Source organism: Tursiops truncatus, chromosome 18 (assembly GCF_011762595.2).
Source record: "Tursiops truncatus isolate mTurTru1 chromosome 18, mTurTru1.mat.Y, whole genome shotgun sequence".
In the NCBI taxonomy this organism is placed as follows: domain Eukaryota; kingdom Metazoa; phylum Chordata; class Mammalia; order Artiodactyla; family Delphinidae; genus Tursiops; species Tursiops truncatus.
In genome coordinates, this window is record NC_047051.1 from 20581923 (window position 1) to 20605183 (window position 23261).

The following is a 23261-nucleotide window of genomic DNA, read 5'->3' on the forward strand; positions in this document are numbered from 1 at the left end:
CTGAGGTTGAATACTAAGGGTTTCAGTAAGATTCCCATCTCTTTTTCATATTATTATCCATGTCTACTTTGTGCCTAGAGAGGCTTTGACCCAGCCTTGAGACGTCCGTCCTTTTTCATTGCAGGAGAAGGATGACATCCAGAGGGCAGAATGCATGTTGCAGCAGGCGGAGAGGCTGGGCTGCCGGCAGTTTGTCACAGCTACAGATGTTGTCCGAGGGAACCCCAAGTTGAACTTGGCTTTTATTGCCAACCTCTTTAACAGATACCCTGCCCTGCACAAACCAGAGAACCAGGACATCGACTGGGGGGCCCTTGAAGGTAACTGGAAATTGGTTGCTTAAATGTTCGGAAAAGCGGTCACAATTCTAATTCAAGGGCAATTCAAAATCACCTCCTACGCAAACATAAGCCCCTCACATGGAAGATTTGCAAACAGGTCCTCAATTCTCTGGTACATAACAAAGAGAATAAATAGATGAATCAAGTCAGTTACAGACAAACAGGAATAATCAAATACCATTGTATCACATCCATTATACATAGGCTTCATCCATCATCAGAATTAAATGTTTTAGGGAAGACAATGCATTTAATTATCAGATGAAATAAATCCTGAGTTCCAAAAACCTCATTTATGTACTTAATGGACTGAGTGTTAATTCCTAGAGGCAAGAAATTGCAGCCACGCATCATTTAAAAATGATATTTAACTTATGTTAAGAGATGCTCACTGAAATTTTTGTTTTGCTTCTTTGATTTGGATAATGGGGGCCACAAAATAAGATTTTGAGGCAGAATCCATGACCGTTACATTTAGGAGGTTAAAGCCCTAAGACTGGACAAAAAAATCACACAGCTTTAGTCAAGTTCTAATAGGTGATAGTGCCAGAGATGTTTTTCTTTTTTTCATCGTGAATTGTCCCGATATTGAGACAGAAAATCAATACAAAAGTAATAATAAATGAATGTCACCAAAGGAAGAAAATCCAGATTTAAAGAATTGGTTGATCCTTTTCTGCAGTGCTTTACTGTAGCTGCAAGTGCAAAATCAATCTGTGTTCCAACGCTGCTGCATTTGTATGATTTGATAAACAGTGGTCAGGGGTCTGTGCCTTCTGTTGACTACCAAATATGTATGTCAAGCCCTCTAATCACCCGTTTCTAGCTGCCTCTAGATCATCCAGATTTGGGTCCATCGCTATCGCTTGAAATTCAGCATATACAAGACAGAATTGATCATTTCCCCTTCCCGCATTGCCTCTCTACCCCCTGCCCCCATTCCATCTACTCTCCTTTAGAAATTCTCCGTTTCCATTAATCATACCATTTTTTTCTTCAGTTACCAAAACTCTGGGTTCCACTTTGATATCGTCCTCTCCTTCCCGCCAAAATCTCTTGAATCAACAAATACTAATAATTCTTCCCCCAGAATGACCTTTAGATTGTTATTTTTCCTTTCGGCTCTTCCGGACTCTTATTAAATCATACACCAACTATTTCACTAGGTCTTAGGGGCCTACTCCTCCATCCATCAAGCACTTGAATGTGCCCACGTGCTGGTGTCAAACACTATCCCCTCTGTGTGTTTAATTTAAATGCATATTGCCTTTCAGTAATTCTGCACACTGCTGCCGAGCACATCACAGTGCTGCTTTCGTTACATCTCCGCCTTGCTCAAGAATTTATCATAGCAATAAAAAAAAGAACCCATGATGACTGTCATTGTCGATAACATATCAACCAAAATCTGCTACCTGGCATCCAAAGATGCCTGATTCTGGTTCCAGCCACTAGACAGCCTTGTCTCTGTGGCCTCTACAACACAGATCCCTGAAAAATCAGTTCCTAACGGTTTTAAGACAGACCTTGCCTATCGCTCCCTTTGTGTTCGTATTTACACAATCTCCTACTTCCACTCCTTACTTATCCCCCCAGATCCTCTCCTCTTTCCTCTTTAGTATCCAGATTTTACTAACCCTCTAAGGTAAAGCTCAGATTGTGCTCCCTCCAAATTTAGCCCATAAAATTCTCTCCTTTACCTCAACTCGAATATAAATATCTACCTCATATTTTAGCCCTCCAGCTTGCATGATCCCTCTTTGATGCCTAAAATACTTGTTTTTCCAGAAAGAATGCAAGCCTTTGAGGGACAGCCCTGAAGAGTTTCCCCACACAGGATCTTGCGCACCACTCATAGATGCTCTAGAGATACTCATTGAATTGAAGTGGAAAAAAAAATTAACACAGAATAGCAACCCTCATCCAAATCCATTAGGGGTTTTTTTTCTACTTTCAGTGTTTATTACAGCTTCTTTAGTTAAACTTTGATCATAAAAAAAGGCATATTTTCTAGCTACGTGAAAGATAACTGGTCTTCATTCATTTAGGTGAGACAAGAGAAGAGCGGACATTTAGGAACTGGATGAACTCCTTGGGTGTAAGCCCTCGAGTCAATCATTTGTACAGGTAAGAATATTGGAAGACTCTTCCTTAATATGAGGTACCAAGACCTGGAAAGATCCCCAAGATTTCATATACCACTGTGGTGTGCAATTCTCTTTACAAAGTGTGTGCACCTCGGTGAGAAGGGGGAAATGCCACGTTGAGCAGCAGATGTGAAGAAACTCACTTCCATACACCAACCTTGCTGTGTATTTAGTACAAAAATCATAACCCAGCAGCCAAAGGACAAATGGAATCCCTGTTGTAAACCCAAGATCTGCTCAGAAGCAGGCCAAACAGTAAATGTTCAGTTTGTGGCTGTGTCTCCTATGCCATTTGTTAGAGCCGTATTTCTTTTTCTGGAGGCTGCGTGTTTCTGCTGAAGGGGCAAAGGTGGTCACACCTGGGGGAGACCTCCAGTCAATTCCCTCCCTTTCTCTGAGTCGAGGTTTCTTCACCTCTAAAGATGGAGCTACTGATGCCAGTGTTGCCAATTGCTGGGAATGTTCCTTGAGCTAATATATAAGGAATTGCCTGGCCCGCCGCAGGAGCTTCATAAATGCTGAGTATCTGAGAATTCTTTTGTGTTTGTTTTTGTTCAGTGACTTATCAGATGCCCTGGTCATCTTCCAGCTCTATGAAAAGATTAGAGTCCCTGTTGATTGGAACAGAGTAAACAAGCCACCATACCCCAAGCTGGGGGGCAATATGAAGAAGGTAAACAATGACTCTTTTTTTTTTTGGTTGCGTTGGGTCTTCGTTGCCGCATGTGGGCTTTCTCTAGTTGCATCGAGTAGGGGCTACTCTTAATTGCGTTGCGCAGGCTTCTCATTGCAGTGGTTTCTCTTGTTGCGGAGCTCGGGCTTTAGGTGCATGGGCTTCAGTAGTTGTGGCACATGGGCTCAGTAGTTGTGGCTCGCGGGCTCTAGAGCACAGGCTCAGTAGTTGTGGCACACAGGCTTAGCTGCTCCGCGGCATGTGGCATCTTCCAGACCAGGGCTCAAACTTGTGTCCCCTGCATTGGCAGGCGGATTCTTAACCACTGCGCCACCAGGGAAATCCCAAACAATGACTCTTCTAATGTTCTGGTAGGCAGTTGAAGTCATAAGCCTGCAAGAGTACCTTGTGAATACTTTATCAGGAGGCCAGACTTAGATAACTGTTTATCCATGGATTAAATTAGAGTACTGCAATCAGAAACCTGAATGGTTTTATTAAAGTGAGTTCATTATTTCAGTTGATTACTTAGTTATAATTCCATGTTGGATGTCTTTAAACTTTATGATGTAAAAATTCTAATTAAGATAATTAGAGCAAGCAGAGCTGCAGGGTTGCTTTTGCCCCAGCAAGATCATCATTCTAATTTTCTAAAGAATCGAAGCCTTGTACTAACAGTTTGACTTGTACAAATAGTACGTCTAGTGTCAACGTAATGGGAACACATTGTTTTGTAAAAGCAGCCACGGGGTTGGCACGAACATTTCCCACCATTTCTCATGCCTGTGACCCAATGATGCATGCGTCACAGCCACAGGAATACCTGTCCCACATGTCGGTCTACCGTGTGCGTGTAGGATGGAGAATTCAGATGTTCTCTGTCAATCTCTATGAATTCAGCTATTTTAGGACCATTATAGACAGGTCACTTAGTACGGCTGTCTAGTTCTGTAGTGTGATGTAGCCATGAAAATGTTCATCATCATAATTCATTTTGGTTTTGCCCTTAAAGTACACTATGAATATGTTTTTGGTGGGAGCGAGGGGTTCCATTGAAGAAAAGACAGAAAATCATTTGACTAACTTAGCATCCTAGAATTGCAGAACCAGGCGAGGCTGGAGAGATCAATCAATCTCACCTTATTGTTTCATTTCGTGTCTTTATTATCTTATTTTCTCGGGTATTTATCATCATCGAGATGCTGACATTAGATTGTTTCCCTTCCCTCTCATTAACAGCTTGAGAACTGTAACTATGCAGTGGAACTGGGGAAGAATCAAGCGAAATTTTCCCTGGTGGGCATTGGGGGCCAAGATCTCAATGAAGGAAACCGCACCCTGACATTGGCCTTGGTTTGGCAGTTAATGAGAAGGTAATGCAACCCGGGGGAATGACATTTTATTGAATGTATTCTTCATCTAGAAAAATACTTGCAAATTTCAGAGTTGTGATTTAATTTGATAAAACTATATTTTAAGCTAAACTTAAAACCAAAGGAATGTTGGCAGAGCAGTCCTGCTTTATTTTTTTCTTCCATTCAGTTCTGACAGTTCTGTTTCAGGTACTTTGAAACTCTGTTATTAGGTTCGTCAGTGTTTTAGATTGTTATGTTCTCTTAATGAATCACCCTTTTTCATTATGGAGTGACCCTGTTTATGCCTGGTAATATTCTTTTCTCTAAAACCTATTTTTCCTGATATTAATACAGCCAGTCCTGCTCCTTCTCGATTAGTTTAGCGTGGCACATTTTTTTTCCATCCTTTAACTTTTAACTGATTTGTGTAAATACAGTCACTTATCTTTTAAAGGGGCTTTCAGAATAAGGGGGGAAATATGCTATATTTACCTACCTATCTGTCATTTCAGGTTCTCTTCTTCCCATGGTGTAGATCCAGATTTCGATCTGATATCATTTGCCTTCTACTTGAAATATTTCTAGCAGTGCGCCATCTGTTGGCGAGGAATTATTTCAGCTTCTGTCTGTCTGAGAATATCTTTATTTATATTTTCATTTTTGAAAGGTATTTTATCTGAGTGTACAATTCTAGGTTGATAGTTTTTTCTTTCGCTATTTTGAAGATGTATTCACTCTCTTCTAGCTTGCATCATTTCCAATGATAATCTGTTGTCATTCCTGTCTTTGTTCCTCTGTATGTAATATGTCTTTTTTCCTCTGGCTTCTTTTAAGATTTTCTCTTTATCACTCATTTGAAGTAATTTGGTTATGATGTGCTTTGGTGTTTCTTGTGCTTGACATTTCTTGAGCTTCTTGAATCTGTGGGCTTACAGTTTTCACCAAATTTGGAAAAATCTTGGCCTTTATTTCTTCAAATATGACTCCTGTACCCACCCTCTAGTTTTTTGGGAACTCCAGGTACACATTTATTTGGTCATCTGAAGTTGTCCCAAAATTCACTGATGCTCAAATCATCTTTTTCCTTTATATTTCTTTTTTTCCTCTCTCTCTTTCATTTGGGATCATTTCTATTGCCTTGTCTTAAATTCACCACTCCCTTCTTCTACAATGTCTACCATTAATTCCATTTGGTGTATACTTTTTTATCTCCGACATAATAGTTTTCGTGTATAGAAATTTGATGTGGGTCTTTTTGACATCTCCTCTACGTCTTTCCGTAACACGCTTGAACATATAGAATATAATTGTAATAACTGTTATTTCTGGGTCTGTTTCTATTAACTGATTTTTGTCTTCATTATGGGTCATACTTTTCTACTTCTTTGCATGCCTACTGGTTTTTCATAGCATGTGAGGCACTGTGAATTTTACCTTGCTGTGTGCTAGATATTTCTGTATTCCTTTAAATATTCTTGACTTTTGTCCTGGGATGCAGTTAAGTTACTTAAGCACAATTTGATCCTTTGGGGGCTTACTTAAAATCTTAATTAATCTCGAGCTAATTTTGTCTCTCAATATTGAGATAATCTCTTCTGAGTACTTTACTTGATGCTCCATATATCATGAGATTTTTCTACTCTGCCTGGTAGGGACCAAATTTATGCCAGCCCCTGTGTGAACTCCAAGCATTGTTCTGCCCATTCATTTCTGAAAGTTCTTTTCCCAGCCTCTGGTAATTTCCTCACATGAATGCTCCAAGAAGCACTCAGCTGAACCCTTGAGGCAAACCCTCTGAAGATCGCGGGAGCTTTCTTTCTAGATGACTGTCCTCTCCAGGCAGCTCTCTTCTCCCTGCTATTCTGCCCCACACATTCTAGCGCCCTGGCTTCCTTAAGTTCTCAACCCTGTCCGCTTGGCTCAGGGTCACTGTCATGCTGTTTGAGTTCTCTCTCCCTGCACTGCAGCCTGGAAACTCTCCATGCAATAATCTGGGACAATCCTAGGGTTTACCACATTTGTTTCCCTTCTCTCGGGGACCACTGTTTTGTGCTTCCTGTTGCCCAATGTCTGAACATCGTTTCATAGTTTTTCACTGTGCTTTATGTGTTTAAGGCAGAAAGGTAAACTGGTCCCTGTTATTCCGTCATGACCAAAAGCAGAATTTCTTGCTACTTCCTTAACAGAGAACTTTAGATACCTTTTCGAGTCAAACATAAAATTGATTAATGTGAGAGCTATGTGGCCATATTATTTAAGCAATAGTAGAATATAATAAGATATACAAATAGAAAATAAATGGTGAGAAAAGTAAACAATTTTGGGTACAAAAGCATGAGCCTGGGAAGAAGTCTAGACAGCAAATCTGTAAGCATGAACTGGTTTACTTTTACATGCTTTGCTCTTTCCCCCTTTACTGATAGCTCTGACCAGGCAGAAGTCTTCCATTCCTTAATTAGAACCTATGTTAGTGTGACTTAATTCATTTTTCTACCTGGAAGGAAGCCCGAGAAACCATATGTCACATTACATTATGTCTAACAAGGTAATGGCAGAGACAAGGGTTTGTCCCTAAGCACTGCCGCTTTATTCCCAGGCCACTGTCTGCAGATCGTAATATTTATAATGGTCCTTGGAGTAATCATGTCAGTGTCTCCAGGTGATGTCGGGTGATCAGAAATGATCATAATCAATTTAACTACCTGATTTACATTTGCTTTATCAAGTATGATGCTCCATTACTCCTTTCTCAACTGGGATCTGTTTAATGATTGAAGGCAGATGTCATAAGGCTTCTCTGGCACAGAAAACTCCAGAGCTAAAGAAACTTTAGCCTCTATTTCACTGCATGTATCTAGAACATCACTGAAAGTTCCTAAGGGCTGTTCTCACTGGTGTATTTGTAGAAACGATTTCTGAACTACTGTCTATTTTCTTTCACGTGTGTTTTTAGTTCTTAACAGACTGGCTTTTGGTACTGATTGCTTTAAAAAGCAAAAGTCTTTTTAGTTGCAACAGTTACATTGACTCATGGGTTTGAAGATGAAATTATCTTTGATATTTTCTATTTTAGTGACTTTAAAAGGAAAATCAGGGGGGCTTCCCTGGTGGCGCAGTGGTTGAGAGTCTGCCTGTGGCTGCAGGGGAGGCGGGTTCGTGTCCCGGTCCGGGAAGATCCCACACGCCGCGGAGCGGCTGGGTCCGTGAGCCATGGCCGCTGAGCCTGCGCGTCCGGAGCCTGTGCTCCGCAACGGGAGAGGCCACAACAGTGAGAGGCCCGCGTACTGCAAAAAAAAAAAAAAAAAAAAAAAAAAAAGAAAAGAAAACTCAGGCCAACTCTATTCTATTTTGAATTTCATAATATCTGAAAATCACTTTGTAATATGATCTTCGTTCTGGAAGTTTTATAAAAATGTGACCCAACATCATAGTTTAAGGCTAGTATATATATGATAAGGGCTAGTTTGCTGCTGTGTCTCTACCTGGTAAATAAGTTATATTTCTCATGTGTCTTTACTCTATAAGAATTGTGCCTATAAGAAAATGGACAGAGAAATACATTACTGTGAAAGGTGATGAAATGACTGACAATTATGTAAATGCCACCAGAAGGATATTTTTTTTTCTCTGTATGCCACACATGAACAGATCTAATAAATTTAGAGCCAGTTCTAGCTGGAATTTGTTTCATTGGGTTTCACAGATGTGCTAATTTGGTCATTTATCTGGACAATAAATGGCATGTCATTTTTCCCTCTAAAAACAAATGAAAGCTTAAACCTCCCTTTCCCCGTCAGTAGCCTGGAAATCATTCTCAGATTGGAAAGGTGGCAAATTGCACGTGTCTAAGTTTGGAGACAAAAGCCTGAGGCAAGCAGGCTGCCAGCAGACAGCCACAATAGTCAGACTCCAACAGATGAATCGAGAGTCTGAGGCAGGCCACGGAGGGAATTCTCCCCAGATCAAACAGGCTGTGGACGGTGAGCTGGGGATAGGTCCCTGAAAAACAAAACACTGAGGTATGTCCCTCTGGGTCACACGTTAAAGAAATAACACAAGTGTTTGACGGCAGGAAATCACACAAGTCATAATCACAGCTTCTCCAGCCCCACACCCCACCCATCGCCTGCTGTTGGATGAGGCCCTGGCTTAAGCTGGAGCTCACGGGGCCATTTCATTTTGACGGAGGGCTTCTCAGCACCGCGTGGTGTGCAAACACCAGAGATACTGGGATCTTGTCTGCAGGGTTCCATTTAATAATAGCACAGTCCCCCCAAAACATGTTTCATGATAAGGAACGATTATCTCACAAGGAAAATCCTAGGAAGACACAAGCCAAATTGATTTTTGTTTTCAGTTTGGAATCTACATTTGGTGCTTGGTGGACTTTCTAGACTGGAGTCTCCAACCTAAATTTTTGCCTTTCTTCCCTTTGTTTTTCTGATGTCCTTACAAGCAGGTGTCTGATTCCTTTTAAACCTCCACATCTCCCTTGAGGTGGCAGAAGGACGACTCTGTGCTCCCTAGCGCTGTGTGCCACCATGAGGGGCTATTCTCAGACCCCTGAATGCAGTCAGCTGCCTCCAGGATGTTCTGTGTCTAAGTTTCCCTGTCCCTTTGTGGCCTTTTATATTTGCATGAATAGACTTTTGTATAAAGATGAGCTTCTCCTCTGCACCATTTTCTTCCCTCACTCAAGGAGTGGCTTGAAAGCACTGCTCCTGTCCACTGGAGAGAGTCAACAAAGCAGCCTGGGCCTCCTGGCAAAGGGAAGTGAGAGTTTGGTCCTGAGATGAGTGAGGCTGCTGGAAGATTAAACCTAGTCTGTTTCTCAGGTTATTTATGGACGTGACCTGATGAAACAAACACTAACCCACCATCTCTTAATGAGCGGACTAGGCAGAAATTCTTACATGGTATAGTAAATGCTGGTAACTTAATGCACATGCTGTTAGGAAACAAGCCGGTTATGACATAAATGATATGATCAAACCTCAGGCCTTTTTCCAAACTAGTAATATTTTGAAAATCTAACTGGAACTTATCCCATTTGTACTCGTTATTCCTTAGAATTTTGGTCCCATCTCTGGGCCCAGACTAAGCATTTCCCATCTTGACTTTCTCCTTGCTTTTCCTGGGAGAAAATCATTCTGTTCGTTTCATCTACGACTCTACTCTTGCATTTGCTAGATGCCCAGTATGTACTGGGCACTCTGCTGACCCGTGAAAGCACTGAGATGAATATGGTCTATGGACTCTGTCCAAGGGCACAAGGTAGGCAGAGAGACATGTACATCAACTCCATGAAAAGCTCTGGGAAACAGGTTGGAAGCAAGTGTAGCAATAATGATTAATATACTGCATGGGTCAGAAAAATGATGCTTGAACTGGGACTTGTTCTCAGGATTAGAAATTCACTAGAGAGGAAGGACATCCAAGGCAGAGCGTGCATCTGAGTCATGGAAGCAGGAGGCAGGAGGATGCATGGTGCGGTCGGTGAGCTGCTGATGGTTCTGTGCAGCTGGGAGAGCATGAGTGTGTGTGACCATAAAGCCTTGAAGAAGGAGGGGAAGGAGGAAATGAGAGAGGCACTGACAAGGGACACTCAGGTCAAATTGCGAAAGGACTCGTGTGCCATTCTAAGGAATTTGATCTGTGTTCTTTGGGCCTCGGAGAGTCACTTTAAATGACATGACCGGAACAGTAGTTTAGAAAAGGCAGAATGAAGAGGAACCAGCTGATGTGAGGGAGTCGGGGGAGGTGTCATTGAGAGGACTTGGATGCCGGATTGGTCCGCACGATTTTACTGTTTTGATAAAGAAAAGTTGCAGAAACCCTCTTCCTCCCCATCGACAATGATAGGAAAGCACTTTCACCTGAAGGAAGCAGGGCATTGCTCCTGTTTCCGAGATTACACTTGGAAACCATTGTGGAAGAACTGTGTTTAGCGCAGAAGCCGTAACTGGAGGAAGATATCCGATGGATTATGTAATGAGCAAAACCCTGGGCACCCAAGTGGAGGGTGACCTCATTTAGGGAGGCCCTCAAGACAGGACTCAATGGCACAATGCTAGAGTTTCATTTTGGACAACACACACTGAAATTCTAGTCTTTCGTGGGTAATTTGACTCTCCCCCCGTACAAGACTGAACCGTGAGGCCAGCAGACCTGCCCACCTGCCCTACTGCTTGGCTCTCTCCCTGTGTTTACCCTTTGAGAGAGATTAGCTTGGGGAATGCTGAGTCTTCTCTGCTCCGTGGAATTTTTTTTTTTTTTTTTTTTTTTTTTTTTTGCGGTACGCGGGCCTCTCACTGTTGTGGCCTCTCCCGTTGCGGAGCACAGGCTCCGGACGTGCAGGCTCAGCGGCCATGGCTCACGGGCCCAGCCGCTCCGCGGCATATGGGATCTTCCCGGACCGGGGCACGAACCTGTGTCCCCTGCATCGGCAGGCAGACTCTCAACCACTGCGCCACCAGGGAAGCCCTGCTCCATGGAATTTTAAGAGCTTGAAGCATCTTCTTAATGTTTCCCCTGCACAACCCACTTCTCATAACAGTATGTATCTAAGGCAATTCTTACCCTCAAACTAGAGACTAACTAGAGATTACTGTGTATTCCCAATATTTCTACTTCTGTGATACACAGAGGAAACTCTTTTATATTTTTTCTTTATTATGTTGGCTGCCTGGGCTTTGAAGTATAGCTATTTACAATGTTGTGTTAATTTCTGCTGTACAGCAAAGTGATTCAGTTTTATATATATATATATATATATACATATATATATTCTTTTTCATATTCTTTTCCATTATGGTTTATCACAGGATATTGACTATAGTTCCCTGTGCTATACAGTAGGACCTTGTTGTTTATCCATTCTATTATAATAGTTTGCATCTCCTAACCCCAAACTCCCAATCCATCCCTCGGTCACCCTCTTCCCCCTTGGCAACCACAAGTCTGTTCTCTATGTCTGAGAGTCTGTTTCTGTTTCATAGACACATTCATTTGTGTCATATTTTAGATTCCACATATAAGTGATATCATATGGTATTTGTCTTTCTGACTTACTTCACTTAGTATGATAATTTCTAAGTCCATCCATGTCGCTACAAATGGCATTATTTCATTCTTTCTATGGCTGAGTCATATTCCGTTGTATATATGTGCCACATCTTCTTTATCCATTCGTCTGTCGATGGACACTTAGGTTGCTTCCATGCCTTGACTAATGTGAATAGTGCTGCTATGAACATTGGGGTACTTGTAGCTTTTTGAACTATAGTTTTTTCCGGATGTAAGTGCTTGGGCTTTTCTAACGTTGAATTGTTCCTTGATTTTCGTAGTTCCTTTAAGAAAAGCATCACTGGTTCAAATCCTTTATTTCATTTTCCTTTCCCTGCTTCTCTTCTGCTTTCTCTCTGTACAAGGACAGTGGTATTCGCTCTGCACCTGACTCTAAGTATAAAGTTCTATTTTGTTATTCTAAAAGGAACTAGTGTCATTACATATTCTTTTTTCCTCAGATGTAATGGTGTTCATGCCATCTTCTGAGACAGGAAAAAAAAAACTTTTCTATGCTGGCGACTCTCTGTGAATAGTGAATTCTTTTTTAAAACATTTTTATTGGAGTATAGTTGATTTAAAATGTTGTGTTACTTTCTGCTGTACAGCAAAGTGAATCACTTATACACATACATACATCCACTCTTTTTTAGATTATTTTCCCATATAGGTCATCACAGAGTATTGAATAAAGTTCTCTGTGCTATACAATAGTGAATTCTTTAGCGACTTTTCTCCAGAAATCATTCTTGATTTTGTTCAGGTACACACTGAATATTCTTGAAGAACTTGGAGGTGGGCAGAAGGTCAACGATGACACTATTGTCCACTGGGTGAATGAAACATTGAAGGAAGCGGAGAAAAGTTCATCCATCTCTAGTTTCAAGGTAACGTGCGTGTCTCCTGCTCGCGGCCATTATGCTTATCTTTATCGCTTCCACTCTGTTTTCAAGACTGACCTTCAGTGTGAGGTCTCTGAGGCTCCCCCTCCCGTTTTGATTTTGCTTGAATGACCCATTATTGTTTTGACGTTCATAGGCCATTTCATTGACAGATTTCTTGTCGTTTTCTCCCATAATAATTAATTTTAAAAACCCGATCATGTTTTACACGGGATTTTAGATGTTTTTCTTCCAAAGTAATGTAACATATAATGTTTTTTAAATGTGCATAGCTCCACGGCTCAGATTGTTAACATAATGAGGGTGAAATGTAAAATGCTAAGAGATCTCCCATGGGATGTTTTTTTTTTTTTTCCTGAGAAAAAAAGCAGTTGTTTACTTGTATCCAAATCCCATTTTTATTAATAACAGTATGACATTTTATTACATTTCTTCACTCATGTTTTATACATTAGCCGGATCCTTCCTCAAGGGCCCTGTGTACTTGATCGACAGTATAATGTCTGCGTCATATCTTAACTACATTTTCCTGGCTTAAAGGTCAGGGTGGCTGAGAGGGACCCCCTTCAGAGGGCGGGTGAGGCAGTTCATCATGCTATCAATCCTTTCCCTCAAAATCAAGAGAAAAAATGAAAATCTCTCCCCTCCCAGAAAGGGCAGAAGGTATGTCTGTAGGCTGGGCTCTACCAGGAGCGCCCAGTCCCTGTGAGCTCAGCACAGGAATTGGCCAGCTCTGTCCTCCCTCTACTTACCATCCGTTTGGTCTGGAGGTCGAAGTGGAGGCTGGTGACAGATGTGAGCAAGTCCTTCCAGAAGGAGATTTGGGAAGGCGGTGGCGCACAGTACAGTAGAGCGGTGCTCCCACGATGGAGCGTGGTCTCAGTACTAGGGGCTCCTTGTTTGTAACAGGGGGGCTCCTCATTTTCTCTTCACAGACATGATGAAGACAGCTTTACCATTTTCCTGATGTTTTTCTCTTTTTGGCTGCTTTGGGCGGCATGTGGGATCTTAGTTCCCCGACCCGGGATCCCACCCGCGGCCCCTGCAGTGGAAGCGTGAAGTCTTAACCACTGAAGCACCAGGGCAGTCCCACCATTTTCCTGATTTTATAGTGAGGAAACTGGGGGCTCATCTAACTCCTGAGGTTACAGCTAGTAATTGCAGGTGGTGTCCATCAGGGAGGGGAAAGCACCTTTCACCTGCGAGGTGAGGTTATAGAGTGGAGGGTATCTATAGGTCACTTGACCATGGCTATGAAGTGAATAGCCCCGGGCATGCGTCTCTCTGTAAAACAGTTGCCACTTTACAGGAATGCATCCCATTTCCTTACCCAGCAGCTTCCGGGGTGATCCTGTGGGGATTCACTCTTGGGAATGTTTGGCAATTTTTTTGCTTCTTGTGATGCTCTGGGCTAATTTTCTCCTGTCTTCCCGCTGAGTCATTGCAGAATTGATTAGGTCAAAAGGACCACAGAAGGAAAATGTCAGATTAGCCCCACACTGCTTTTAAGTGAAACCCTTCAAAAACCGAGCACAGCGCACCCCGATTAACCATTGCAGAAACAGTCCTGGGCCCTCCTCACCTATGAACGCTGCCAGCTGCTGGCCATCTCGCTGCCTGTCAGTCCACCAAGACTGTGGGAAGGAAGTGGGAAAGAAGGTGAAACTCAAATCTCTGCATTTTGTTTCCGTTGTGCTTCTTTACCAAAAAGTTCTATGGAGATAGAAGCTCAGGCTAATGGTGGAAATTAGATTACGATTATATGTATATTGGTCTTAATTTTGTGGTAGTTCTTACATAACCCAGAAAATAAATAAAAATGGACCCGTTCTATCTTTTAAAATAGTATTCTACCTCTACAGAGGGCCAGTGCTGGAGACCTAGCACCTTGCAGGGGTCCTGTGTCTTGCTCCTTTGTTAGAATTGGTTCTGATTTGGACCCGCAAGGTATGAGGTGTTTGAACTTGACTATGCTCAGATGGTGACACACAGTTGCCTCGGCACGTCTGTACTCACAGGTGCAGAGTTTTGTGCATTTACACCTTAAAAGCATCCACAGGGAGTTCCCTGGTGGCGCAGTGGTTAAGAATCTGCCTGCCAACACGGGGGACACAGGTTCGATCCCTGGTCTGGGAAGTTCCCACATGCCGCGGAGCAGCTAAGCCCGTGAGCCACAACTACTGAGCCTGCGCTCTAGAGCCCGTGAGCCACAGCTACTGAGCCCGTGAGCCACAACTACTGAGCCTGCGTGCCTGGAGCCTGTGCTCCGCAACAAGAGAAGCCACCACAATGAGAAACCAGCGCACCACAACGAAGAGTAGCCCCCGCTCGCTGCAACTAGAGAAAGCCTGCGCACAGCAACGAAGACCCAACGCCGCCAAAAAAATAAATAAATAATGTTCCTTTTTTAAAAAAGTCAGGTAGAACCTTTAAAAAAAAAAAAAGCATTCACAGCTTTGCGTGTGTCCATCAAACTGTTTACAGACGCCAAAGAAAGAGCCCAAGATTTTAAGTCAGAATACCTGGGTTCAGATCCCAGCCCCACCACTTATTAGCAAGCCACTTAACCTCAGAAACTCCCTTTGCTTGCTGTAAATTAAGATTAGATGCCTCCGTCCAAGGCTTGTGGCAATAAGTGAGATAACCTATAAAAAGTGCTGAGCAAACTGTGAGACACCAATGGATATTAGTTGCAGTCATTGCATTTGATCACATAATTGCTGTCACTGTCTACCTGGACCTATGGACCCTTTTCTTTCCCTAAGGTCCCCAGGAAAGGAGCATTCACTGAATCCCATCCAGCTGAGCCCGCATCACTCTCCCTGCGTGTCACCTCTGGGATGTCCCCTGAAAATGAATCGGGGTTCCTCTTAATGTCTTTAGTCTCTCTTTTCTGGTGGTTTCTTTTTCAAATCATCCCTTCCTCTACTAATAACCAGTACTTGAATGAAACATACTATATATCAACCTCTCTGCTTTTCTCTAGTTGCTCTAACTTCCTTCCATTCACTATTTGGGAATGACTCCCTGCCTGTTGGCAGACAATGGATTTCCCCCACTTAGTGAACCACCAGGAAGCTACTAGTGATGCCGCTACAGAAATGACGACTGGTTTGAAACACCATGTGCGACACTGTGGCATTTCCCACACCAGGATGTATATATTCGTACTTAAGAGGAAAGCACCACTTACTTTCCTTGAGCCAAATAGAACTTGGGAGCATATTGTTAAAACCCATGCTTTCTCTCTATGCAGGACCCAAAGATTAGTACAAGTCTGCCCGTCCTGGATCTCATTGATGCCATTCAACCAGGTTCCATTAACTATGACCTCCTGAAGACAGAAAGCCTGAACGATGAAGAGAAACTCAACAATGCAAAGTACGTAAATAAACCTGGGGTCAGGGAGGAAAGGATGAGCCGGCATCTGGGGAGCTGTGAACTCCAGTGCCTGTGCCTTCGTGCAAACACTTCTAGGTTCACTGTTGATGCTTTTTCTTCTCATGACGTACTGTGTCCCATCATCATTATTTTCAATACTGGGCAATAGCAGTTTAAGGCTCCAGGTGTTAGAGGGAACGAGACAAAAACGATTGATAACAATTGAAACCATTGAAATTGAAAACAGTTGACTTCTGATTGATAAGCAAGCCTGTAATTTCATAAAACCAATTTCCTAATCATGATCTATGGGAGGCTTCCTGAATAGAGTTTGTACACGGTGAGTGCAAATATAAACATTCTATTTGTGAATATCTGTGGATGTGCCTGGGCAGGGCTGGGGTTCAAGACCAGAGTCTTCACCAGCTTAAGAGCAACTGCTGTTTGCTTTACTTGTAGGATGAGGGTCAGCAGAGCCCAAATTTGGTCTGTTGTCAGCTTTTATACATCAGGTTTTATTTACATAGTTTCTATAGCTCTTTCCTGGATACAGTAGCAGAGTTGAAATAGTTGTGACAAAGCCCACAGAGTCTGAAATATTTGCTATCTGGTCTTTATGGAAAGCTTGCCTTCCTAGAGAGAGAGGCGCCTTTCTCAGAGCAGGCTGTATTAGTTCCTAGGTCTGTCATAACAAAATACCCCAGACGAGGTGACTTCAAAAAACAGAAATTTCTTCTCTCACTGTTCTGGAGGCTAGAAGTCCAAGATCAAGGTGTCGGCAGGGTTGGTTCCTCCTGAGGGCCTGGATGGAGAATGTGTCCCACACCTCCCTCATCCTTGGGCTTATAGATGCACCACTCCAATCTCCAACCCTGTCTTCACATGGCCTTCCCTGTGTCTCTGTGACTTCACGTACTGTCTTCTCTGTGTGTGTGTATGTCTGTGTCTCTTCTCCCTCTCTTTTATAAGGACATCAGTCATACTGGATTAGGGCTCCAACCTACCCCAGCATGACCTCATCTGAACTAGCTATACCTTAAATAACACTTTTTCCAAATAGCATCACCATCTGAGGTACCAGGGGTTAGGTCTTCTGCATATGTTTCGTGGGGGGCCGTATTCAACCCATAACACAAGTCCAGGGTTAACGAATGACTAGTGCCCAGCAGCCCTGCTATGTATCTAATCCCAGCAGCGCCCTTCTCTCTGTGCCCAGTTTGGGAAAGTGGGGACGTGCGTTCCTGGTATGCTGATGTCTAGCACAATCTAATGGAGAGAAGGGAAATAATTCAACAGCAGTTACACTAGAGTGTGAGGGATGGTACGGAAGGAGGACCCCAGGGTGCTGTGGAGGGGACAGGAAGCTCTACCAAGTAATCTAAGCTGGGATGGATTGAAAGGACAAGTAAGAAGGAGCTGGACCAGGTGAAAGAGCTAGGAAGACTATTCCAGCAGAGGGAAGAACATGGATGAAGACGCAGAAATTAAAAAAAAAAAAAAAAAAAAAGACCTTGAACCTATAGATGTTCAAGAGGGATGTGATTAAGTTTAAGGAACTCGCCCAAGGTTTTACAATTATCAAGTGGTTCAACTGAAATTCAAAGTCTGACCTGAGAGCCCAGGCCCCTAAGCACTGTCCTGTGAGGGCAAAAGGTACAAAATTACTTGGAAAAATGGGTAAAAAGAATTCTATAGAGTCCTAACGGCGGCTATGGTGGCAGGATTGGGCATGGTTTGTTTGGTGTCTGAAGCTCTATTTTCTAACCTTTTCATAATTTTTCCTCTATTTTATAATGGGAAAATTAATTTTATTTCATTAATAATTAATATAGAGGAAGTGATTGAGAGATGGACAAAGAGAAAAAACGGGGTTGCTCTGGCCCCATGCTCTTAAATTAATTTGATCAATAAAGTAAGAGTAAAGTCATTTCAGGAGAGCAAAGGGAGTAGTGGGGCTTTGGGTGGAATGGAGAATCTCTGGAGTAGCCACTGCAAGAAGTGACTAGATAATGAGGAGAAGAAAAGAACTGCCAGGTAATAGTGTGGGCTCATTTGAAAATAGACTGCAGCTAATAAAAATTATCTTCATATAACTATAAACAGAGCAAAACTATTCTGCTACAGCTATGGTAATCTTATGTGAAAAATGTGTAATATAAAACTCTGGTTAGGGGCTTCCCTGGTGGCGCAGTGGTTGAGTGTCCGCCTGCCGATGCAGGGGACGCGGGTTCGTGCCCCGGTCCGGGAAGATCCCACGTGCCGCGGAGCGGCTGGGCCCGTGAGCCATGGCCGCTGAGCCTGCGCGTCCGGAGCCTGTGCTCCGCAACGGGAGAGGCCACAACAGTGAGAGGCCCGCGTACTGCAAAAAAAAAAAAACCAAACAACTCTGGTTATCCTACTATTATAGTATCATAAATAAATACACATACATGTAGGCGAGGATTAGAATGGAACAAGGAAGAAAGGACTTGATGGGTAAGGTCGAGGTATTACAGATGCATTTCCCCTTTTTCTGCCTTGTAAAAACGTTTCTGTAGTTGAAATGGTGTCTGCAGACTTTCCCTAGCACACACTCTTGTTCAGTTCTATGACATTTTCTGCACTGTACAGCCCAAGCGAATAAGCATGCTGTAGGCACCAAAAGTGGTGCTAGCTAGGAAGCTCTGTAAGGACAAATAATAAATTTGGTCATTATCACGAGGCTGGACAACAAGTCTGATGGAGTCAGGAGCTTTGTCAGGCCAGCATCTGCCCTCGAATCTCAGGAGGAACCCAGTGATTGGCTCCAGCCATACCAGGAATGAGCTCTGTCTAGCAGCTAGTTTATAGTGCAGAGTAGAGAGTATATAGTATAGATTATATAGAATGACTATAACTATGATCCTCAGGGGTCCGCTTCATACTTGCTTGGGCTCCCCTCATTCCCCCTCTTTTCTCTTTTAGGTATGCCATCTCTATGGCCCGCAAAATTGGAGCACGAGTATATGCCCTTCCAGAAGACTTGGTGGAAGTGAACCCCAAGATGGTCATGACAGTGTTTGCTTGCCTCATGGGGAAAGGAATGAAGAGGGTGTAAGGCCCAGAGGGCAGGACTGGAGGCGCGCATGCGTTTCTGACTGCTCAGCACTGGGTGCTCCCGGGAAACACGGGGACAAGTCAAACCATTCCGAAGTTTTCAACTTGGTGACGTTATACAAGGTTCCAAAAATCACGTGTATCTGATCAGCCAAGTAGCCTTCGTGTATTTAACAAAAAGTGCTTTATTCTTTGCAAAAGACCCAGTCTCTTACAAAGTTTTTTTTATGATTGAATTGATTGCTTTGAAAATCTAGAGACAAAAAGAACTTATTTTCCAGGCACCCTTTCTGCTTTTGCCATTATAGCCAAGCATAGAAGCTGTATGTAGTGTTGTTAACTTTAACATAATCTTTCGAACCAGCTTAAATCGGCTGCTTTCTTGTTTAGGGTGAGAACCAGGTGGGGAGAATCATCAGACCAGCCCTAAAACTGGCTTCTGGAGGCCAGCGTTTGATCTGTTACGAGCCTCCTTCGTGTAGCCCTTCTGCACTCTGTCTCCCTGTGACTCTGCCGTCCACTCTGTCAGAACTCTGCCTTCTCTGTGGCCGACCTCTGCTGGCCATCCTTCTCTTGGGGCCATTTGGATCATCTGACAAATCAGGCTGTTGGGATCTCCAAGGGTCTCTGGTAACCTGAAGACCCAAGACTCATCATCAGAGCCTTTTCTCAGAACTAGGGTCCCAAATGTCATCAGATTTTATTTTTTCAGCCAATAGGAAGCCCTCTGTTTTTAACCCTACGATTTGGGCTCTGACCAGATCTAACATCTTGAACACTGTGCCTTCAAATAGATTCTTACTTAACTCTTGGTGGAAGGTTCTATCCAAGGAGGGTGTCATTGAGCAGCAAGACACTAGGGGGCAGTGCAGAGCCATAAAAAAAAAGCATCTGTTCTTGGGTGCTGCCTCTCCGTGTATTTAGCTCTGTGTGTTAGATCAAGTATGGCTGGATATCTGGTGACTGGGAACCACCTTGCTCTGATTTCATTTGCTCTTAGATCATAGTGCACGTGATTACTGCCAGGCCATAGGACCAATGTTTACTTTTTTGGTACCCTCAAGTTCCCAGGGGCCATATGTGCCAATGACCGGTTACCCGGACCTCACCCCCATACGCCAACACACACACACACACACTCACATACACACATACCTAGCCAGGTGTCAAGCTGGGTAAGAACTGGCTGCATTGCTTTGCAAAGAGCTAATGACTGGATAGTTAAAGAATTCCAAAATAAAACCAGAGGAACAGTGTGAATTTGAGCAGCTCTAATAGACTATGCAATTTCCTTGAAAACTTACCAAAGGCTAAATAGCAACAGAGCACTGGGCACCAACACTAGACCCCCTCTATGGTGGTGGAAGGGCTCGTCAATGAGGTATCTTCTTTAGGGGTGGTATGTAGTGGAAATTAGCCATCTTTCAAAGCAATTGAAATGCATCTCCCCAGATCTGCTCCTTGGCAGTGGGCTCAGGAAGCCGACATGGGGCTTCTCCCAGCCCATAACCTGTGTTTCTGCTGCATCCAAATGCAAAGTGGTTGGCTTTGTCTTAATCTGCACTTCACCATGTAGCCTCAGACAATTCTCCCCCATCTGCCTCCAGGAAGCATGTTACTGCCTTAAAGGACAATGAAAATGAAGTAATGCTCAAGTTCTCTCCAAATAAAATGTTCCCTGTATTGGACGTCTTCTGAAGGTTTCGTCAGAGTGTACTCTAACTTATTCATTTATTCAGCCAACACGCACTGAGGGCTGAAATGTGTCAGGCACTGCGCACGGTTTTGGGAATACACCGTAAATGAGGCAGGCATTGCGCTCAGCTGATCAGGAAAGGCTGAGGATAAACAACTCCACTGACAGCTGTGATGAGCGATTGACGCGGGCAGGGTGAGACAGGCTTACAACAGAGGAAGCCGTCTAAAGAGAAATATTTTAGCTGAAAGCTGAAGAGTAAGTTGGAGGGGGTTGGACAAAAAGCAGGCCAGAATGAAAGGTTTAAGACACAAATTCTCAGACACACATTGAACCCAGTCATGGGCAAAAGCCAGACTTGGGAATTGGTGCGAAACGGTTTCTAGAATGATTCGAGGAGGAATCTTTAGGGCTGGCGGTGCCTGGGGTTTCCTCTCTAGCCTGTCTGGGCCTCACTTTGGCCGGCACGGGGTGGGAGGCAAGGCGTCTGCTGAGGAATTCTGCTGCAGCCGGCCCCCGCGGGTGGGCTGCTGGGACAGAAAAGCATCTGTTTGGCAGGGTCACATCCTGCGCTGCACAGATGTCACTCGCCCACACAGCTGCTAGGAAGCTGGGCTTTTATGCTTAAGCTGTGCGTCCTGGCTTCACCAGCAGCAGCTCTTTGGAGACGGCTCTTTCCTGGCCTGACATTCCTACAGCTCCTACACTTAGGAGGTAGCGGCCTGCCCTACATATCAAGAGGTTACCAATATTAAGTGTGTTTTTGTGTGTATAAGACTGCACTGATAGGTCCTGACCAGAAAGACTGAACAGGTACAGGAAAGCAGAATACTATCAAGGGAAGAAAACTAAGACTCTTGGAGAACGAGAAGGCTAAAGGAATACAGCCATCTGAACACGATAATTTTTCTAAATTTAAAAGTTTATTGTTACATTTTAGCCCATCCAAGTATGACGTCAGAAAGTAAAATTGTACCAAAGGGTCCACAGTGGGAAGCAGGCCACCTTCCCACCTCCGTGTCTAGTGATGTGCTTTGAAGCCAGCTCGTATTGGCTCCAACTGGCTCCGATGTTAAACCATTGTTATCTTGAAATTGGCCATGGTGGGCGTATTTACAGCATAGAAATAATCAGACTCTACAAATAGGGGTTTTTATCCCCAGAGATCTGGTTTACCAACCCACCACTACCTCTGTCCCGAAACCTCAGTTCCCCTCCTCGTCAGTGACCACTGTTACCAATTTCTTTTGTATCTTTCTAGAAATAGTCTATGCACGTGTTACACACACACACACACACACGCCCCCTTTTATTGCAAATATTAGCATACCACACACATCATTCTGCATCTCATTTTCTTCACACCAAACCTTGGAGACTGTTCCACGTTGCCAAATATAGACCTGCCTCAATCTTTTCAACAGGTGCACAGTATTCTGTTGAATGGACGTGCCAACCTGTATTTAACCAGTGGCCTATCAATGGGTGTTTAGGTTGTTTCAATCCTTTGCTACAGCAGATAAAGCCACAGTGAATATTATGTCCACTTCTTGTGCTCAGAATGTTCATTTTAATGTAACAGGTACTTAAGTTGCTGCTCTAGCAAAGGTATTAAACACTGTAGCGTCACACATCAATCCTCCTCTGAAGTTTCCTTGAAGGATTTGACAAAGAGCCCTGAGCTGGGATGGGCCCTTGAGCCCCTCCCATCTTCTCCAATTCACATCTAAAGTATGTTAATCCAGTGGGGGGATAATGTGCACATGCAAAATGTACTCAAAAGCAGAATGTGATAAATGCTTTAACAAATTTGTAAAGTATGGGAGCTCGGGGGAAAGAGTAATTCTGAAGGAAGGATTAGCAACATTTTGCAGAAGATCTGAGCCCCGACTAATGAGAAGTGGGCAGGCACCGTGCCTCACCATGTTGATGTCTCCAGCAGTGCCAAGCACTTTCTAGATTTTTAAGGAGAGCTGGGTAACTGAAAACTCGATTTGTATTAGACATGAACAAATGTTTCCTGACTGTGGGAGATGCCAGAGAGAAGTCATTGTGAGAAAAGTTGTGAAACAGACCTATCTGCAGAGTTTTTAGAAGGGGATGGATTCCTGTTTGTTTGGAAATTATGCCATTAGAGCCTGTCTTGAGACAATGCATAGGACTAGATGGGCTCTTCAAGTCTCAGCCAATCTAGCGATTTTATCCACCGAAACGCACACACACAATCTAGTCTGTCCCTTGGAGCACAACTGCGGTCTCGATGATAAAAAGTACAGAAACTCAGCCCACCTTACACCAGCCCCTCTCAGACCGATACTTAATGCACGAGAGACATTCTCCTGTGCTCCCAGTGTCCCTGGGCGGCTCCGAGGCCCACCTTCCCTGCAGTTACTGTACCTGTTGTCATTCAGCAGCTGCTGAGATAGCATCGACTTTGCTCTCTGTCCCCCCCCAACCCCCCAGGGTACCAGTGCGCTTGGATGAAATGCTGGCGGTGCTGTCTTAGTGAGCCAGACATGGCACGTCTCTGCCGGCCTCATGATCCAGGAACCAGAGCTGGTGCTCAGCACGAGTCAGGAGTGCTGACCGATCCTCTTGTGAAATCTAGTTCCTTTGACGGTTTCCT

At 43.6% G+C, this 23261-nt stretch overlaps 1 protein-coding gene across 2 annotated transcripts in view; it reads left to right on the forward strand.

The window, feature by feature from the left end:
* LCP1 (lymphocyte cytosolic protein 1) overlaps window positions 1-20627 on the forward strand; it is a 55530-nt gene extending 34903 nt beyond the window's left edge. The window contains exons 10-16 of one of the 2 annotated variants that reach the window (XM_019936554.3): window positions 125-320; window positions 2390-2468; window positions 3047-3161; window positions 4401-4534; window positions 12345-12468; window positions 15740-15864; window positions 18808-20627. In XM_019936554.3, coding sequence (XP_019792113.1) covers window positions 125-320; window positions 2390-2468; window positions 3047-3161; window positions 4401-4534; window positions 12345-12468; window positions 15740-15864; window positions 18808-18940 — 906 coding nt within the window. In that variant the 3' untranslated portion in view covers window positions 18941-20627. Of the gene's footprint in view, window positions 1-124; window positions 321-2389; window positions 2469-3046; window positions 3162-4400; window positions 4535-7589; window positions 8207-12344; window positions 12469-15739; window positions 15865-18807 lie in introns of those variants that run through there. The other variant, XM_073795210.1, reaches the window with a different exon arrangement.
* Window positions 20628-23261: the final 2634 nt, after the last annotated feature.